The sequence below is a fragment of the Mya arenaria genome, chromosome 3 (genome assembly GCF_026914265.1).
Source record: "Mya arenaria isolate MELC-2E11 chromosome 3, ASM2691426v1".
In the NCBI taxonomy this organism is placed as follows: domain Eukaryota; kingdom Metazoa; phylum Mollusca; class Bivalvia; order Myida; family Myidae; genus Mya; species Mya arenaria.
In genome coordinates this window covers 76,825,433-76,831,345 of record NC_069124.1, presented here as the reverse complement: position 1 = coordinate 76,831,345, position 5,913 = coordinate 76,825,433, and the positions used below count along the sequence as shown (strand labels likewise).

The 5,913-nt window shown below is 36.0% G+C and overlaps 1 protein-coding gene across 1 annotated transcript; it reads right to left on the bottom strand.

Moving 5' to 3' along the window:
• LOC128226281 (tetra-peptide repeat homeobox protein 1-like) lies at positions 1–816 on the bottom strand. Its single transcript, XM_052936162.1, has one exon. It carries the CDS (start codon positions 814–816, stop codon positions 1–3), a length of 816 nt encoding a protein of 271 aa, XP_052792122.1.
• Between the last annotated feature and the right edge of the window lie 5,097 nt (positions 817–5,913).

Here is a 5,913-nt window from a genome sequence, read left to right as displayed (position 1 = left end):
CTACTTATCATTTATAACCGCATCAATAGCACCAGAGTTAGGATTCTTTATTACCGCATTTATTACCGCATCAATAGCACCAGAGTTAAGGTTCTTTATTACCGCATTAATAGCACCAGAGTTAAGATTCTTTATGACCGCATCAATAGCACCAGAGTTAGGATTCTTTATTACCGCATCAATAACACCAGAGTTAGGATTCTTTATGACCGCATCAATAGCACCAGAGTTAGGATTCATTATAACCGCATCAATAGCACCAGAGCTAGGATTCTTTATGACCGCATCAATAACACCAGAGTTAGGATTCTTTATGACCGCATCAATAGCACCAGAGTTAGGATTTATTATAACCGCATCAATGACACCAGAGTTAGGATTCTTTATTACCGCATCAATAACACCAGAGTTAGGATTCTTTATGACCGCATCAATAGCACCAGAGTTAGGATTCATTATAACCGCATCAATAGCACCAGAGCTAGGATTCTTTATGACCGCATCAATAACACCAGAGTTAGGATTCTTTATGACCGCATCAATAGCACCAGAGTTAGGATTCATTATAACCGCATCAATAGCACCAGAGTTACGATTCTTTATTATCGCATTAATAGCACCACAGTTAATATTCTTTATGACCGCATCAATAACACCAGAGTTAGGATTCTTTATTACCGCATCAATAACACCAGAGTTAAGATTTTTTATGACCGCATCAATAACACCAGAGTTAGGGTTCTTTATTACCGCATTAATAGCACCAGAGTTAAGATTCTTTATGACCGCATCAATAAAACCAGTGTTAGGATTCATTACGACCGCATCAATAAAACCAGAATTAGAATCTTTATGACCGCATCAATAGCACCAGAGTTAGGATTCATCATAACCGCATCAATAGCACCAGAGTTAGAATTCATTATAACCGCATCAATAGCACCAGAGTTAGGATTCTTTATTACCGCATCAATAACACCAGAGTTAAGATTCTTTATTACCGCATCAATAACACCAGAGTTAGGATACTTTATTACCGCATCAATAACACCAGAGTTAGGATTCATTATAACCGCATCAATAGCACCAGAGTTAGGATTCTTTATGACCGCATCAATAGCACCAGAGTTAGGATTCTTTATAACCGCATCAATAGCACCAGAGTTAGGATTATTTATTACCGCATCAATAACACCAGAGTTAGGATTCATTATAACTGCATCAATAGCACCAGAGTTAAGGTTCTTTATTACCGCATCAATAGCACCAGAGTTAGGATTCTTTATGACCGCATCAATAACACCAGAGTTAGGATTCTTTATTACCGCATCAATAGCACCAGAGTTAGGATTCTTTATTACCGCATTAATAGCACCAGAGTTAAGATTCTTTATTACCGCATCAATAACACCAGAGTTAGGATACTTTATTACCGCATCAATAACACCAGAGTTAGGATTCATTATAACCGCATCAATAGCACCAGAGTTAAGATTCATTATGACCGCATCAATAGCACCAGAGTTAGGATTCTTTATTACCGCATCAATAACACCAGAGTTAGGATTCATTATAACCGCATCAATAGCACCAGAGTTAAGATTCATTATAACCGCATCAATAGCACCAGAGTTAGGATTCTTTATAACCGCATCAATAGCACCAGAGTTAGGATTCATTATAACTGCATCAATAGCACCAGAGTTAAGATTCTTTATTACCGCATCAATAGCAGCAGGGTTAAGATTTTTTATTACCGCATCAATAGCACCAGGGTTAAGATTCTTTATTACCACATCAATAGCACCAGAGTTAAGATTCTTGATTACCGCTTCAATAACACCAGAGTTAGGATTCTTTATAACTGCATCAATAGCACCAGAGTTAGGGTTCTTTATAACCGCATCAATAGCAGCAGAGTTAAGATTCTTTATTACCGCATCAATAGCACCAGAGTTAAGATTCTTTATTACCGCATCAATAGCACCAGAGTTAAGGTTCTTTATTACCGCATTAATAGCACCAGAGTTAAGATTCTTTATGACCGCATCAATAACACCAGAGTTAGGATTCTTTATTACCGCATCAATGACACCAGAGTTAGGATTCTTTATGACCGCATCAATAGCACCAGAGTTAGGATTCATTATAACCGCATCAATAGCACCAGAGTTAGGATTCTTTATTACCGCATCAATAACACCAGAGTTAAGATTCTTTATGACCGCATCAATAGCACCAGAGTTAGGATTCATTATAACCGCATCAATAGCACCAGAGTTAGGATTCTTTATTACCGCATCAATAACACCAGAGTAAGGATACTTTATTACCGCATCAATAACACCAGAGTTAGGAATCTTTATGACCGCATCAATAACACCAGAGTTAGGATACTTTATGACCGCATCAATAACACCAGAGTTAAGATTCATTATAACCGCATCAATAGCACCAGAGTTAAGATTCTTTATGACCGCATCAATAACACCATAGTTAGGATACTTTATTACCGCATCAATAACACCAGAGTTAGGATTCTTTATGACCGCATCAATAGCACCAGAGTTAGAATTCATTATAACCGCATCAATAGCACCAGAGTTAGGATTCTTTATTACCGCATCAATAACACCAGAGTTAAGATTCTTTATGACCGCATCAATAGCACCAGAGTTAGGATTCATTATAACCGCATCAATAGCACCAGAGTTAGGATTCTTTATTACCGCATCAATAACACCAGAGTTAGGATTCATTATAACCGCATCAATAGCACCAGAGTTAGGATTCTTTATTACCGCATCAATAACACCAGAGTTAGGATTCTTTATGACCGCATCAATAGCATAAGAGTTAGGATTCATCATAACCGCATCAATAGCACCAAAGTTAGGATTCTTTATTACCGCATCAATAACACCAGAGTTAGGATTCTTTATGACCGCATCAATAGCATAAGTGTTAGGATTTATCATAACCGCATCAATAGCACCAGAGTTAGGATTCATTATAACCGCATCAATAGCACCAGAGTTAGGATTCTTTATTACCGCATTAATAACACCAGAGTTAATATTCTTTATGACCGCATTAATAGCACCAGAGTTAGGATTTATCATAACCGCATCAATAGCACCAGAGTTAGGATTCATTATAACCGCATCAATAGCACCAGAGTTAGGATTCTTTATTACCGCATCAATAGCACCAGAGTTAAGATTCTTTATTACCGCATTAATAGCACCAGAGTTAAGATTCTTTATGACCGCATCAATAACACCAGAGTTAGGATTCTTTATTACCGCATCAATAACACCAGAGTTAGGATTCTTTATGACCGCATCAATAGCACCAGAGTTAGGATTCTTTATTACCGCATCAATACCACCAGAGTTAAGATTCATTATAACCGCATCAATAGCACCAGAGTTAGGATTCTTTATAACCGCATCAATAGCACCAGAGTTAGGATTATTTATTACCGCATCAATAGCACCAGAGTTAGGATTCATTAAAACTGCATCAATAGCACCAGAGTTAAGGTTCTTTATTACCGCATCAATAGCACCAGAGTTAGGATTCTTTATGACCGCATCAATAACACCAGAGTTAGGATTCTTTATGACCGCATCAATAGCATAAGAGTTAGGATTCTTTATTACCGCATCAATAGCACCAGAGTTAAGATTCTTTATGACCGCATCAATAACACCAGAGTTAAGATTCTTTATGACCGCATCAATGGCACCAGAGTTAGGATTCTTTATGAACGCATCAATAGCATAAGAGTTAGGATTCTTTATTACCGCATTAATAACACCAGAGTTAGGATTCTTTATGACTGCATCAATAACACCAGAGTTATGATTCTTTATGACCGCATCAATAGCATAAGAGTTAGGATTCTTTATTACCGCATCAATACCACCAGAGTTAAGATTCATTATAACCGCATCAATAGCACCAGAGTTAGGATTCTTTATGACCGCATCAATAGCACCAGAGTTAAGATTCTTTATTACCACATCAATAGCACCAGAGTTAGGATTCTTTATGACCGCATCAATAACACCAGAGGTAGGATTCTTTATTACCGCATCAATAACACCAGAGTTAGGATTCATTATGACCGCATCAATAGCACCAGAGTTAGGATTATTTATTACCGCATCAATAGCATAAGAGTTAGGATTCTTTATAACCGCATCAATAGCACCAGAGTTAGGATTCTTTATTACCGCATCAATAACACCAGAGTTAGGATTCATTATGACCGCATCAATAGCACCAGAGTTAGGATTATTTATTACCGCATCAATAGCATAAGAGTTAGGATTCTTTATAACCGCATCAATAGCATAAGAGTTACGATTCTTTATTACCGCATCAATAACACCAGAGTTAGGATTCTTTATGACTGCATCAATAACACCAGAGTTAGGATTCTTTATGACCGCATCAATAACACCAGAGTTAGGATTCTTTATGACCGCATCAATAGCATAAGAGTTAGGATTCATTATTACCGCATCAATACCACCAGAGTTAAGATTACCGCATCAATAGCACCAGAGTTAAGATTCTTTATTACCGCATCAATAACACCAGAGTTAAGATTCTTTATGACCGCATCAAAGGCACCAGAGTTTGGATTCTTTATGACCGCATCAATAGCATAAGAGTTCGGATTCTTTATTATAACTGCATCAATAGCACCAGAGTTAGGATTTATTATGACCGCATCAATGTTAGGATCTTTTATGATTTATAAAGTGATATTTTTTTATTTTTTGTTCATCCTCCAATTAGATAGTTTTGACCTGATCATAACATCTAAAACAGGTTCTTATTTGAAAAGCAATGCATTATTTGTATAAGAGCCATGTTAAAACTTAATTAAACGACGCATCAGATATGCACAAAGGTTTTACCTTGTTGGCAAGTCAATTTATAAGAACAGCTAATGACAACTACTTATCATTTTAATGGGTAACTTAAATTAAACACCACGTCTGGTTTGAAAGAAATGAAAACAATGTAATATGACATTTTTTTGGACGAAATAAACTTATGTAACATAAGGCATTATGCAGCTATTGTGCTTCGGAGATTTTCTTGTGGAAGGTTTACTGAGGGTCGGTGGGGTCAAGAGCTTATTGATTACCAAAATTGATTAATATCAGTTCATAATTGGAATGTATTCCAAGTCCTTTGCCATAGTTTTGGAGAGTTTGGGTTTTGTAAAAATGTTCTCAAGGTCGATATTAAATGCAGGGCCGTTATCATGTCGTTGCTTTAAAAAAAAAAACATTTGACCTCCGCTAACACTTTCTTTAAATAAAACAAATACCACATTATATTCAAATCTTTTTTTTATTTTTGAACCTCTTCAAGTATCCCTACCGCATATGCTGATCTTTCTTGATGTGTCTGGATGAAAGTATGTGTTGCTCTGCTTAATACAATGTAGGTAGTTTTGATGGTGATCATGGGGAAAACATGGATTGTACAAATATGTAACTGTTATTTTTTTATATTGTTCGGCTTTTTACACGCAGGTTCTGAAACATTACATTTACATTGTCTGTGAAATGCCAAGGTTTTTTCAGACATCATTTAATCTGAAAGGCTCGGCTATTTGGCAAAATATCACTATTTTGCCGGAGATGGTCGAGTGGTAAGGAGTGCAAGCCAGGGTAGAACTAGAAATTTTACAAATATCCTGTTCAAAGAAATAATATAAATGACTGACGTTTTGTTCTTGAAACTGTCAAGGTAGCACTATATATATATATATATATATATATATATATATATATATATATATATATATATATATATATATATATATATATATATATATATATATGTGTGTGCACTGTAGTATTTTAAATGAGCGTGGACTATTTT

Excerpts from the sequence above, each read along its gene's own strand:
- LOC128226281 (XM_052936162.1), bottom strand. The coding sequence starts at position 816 with ATGAATCCTAACACTGGTTTTATTGATGCGGTCATAAAGAATCTTAAC.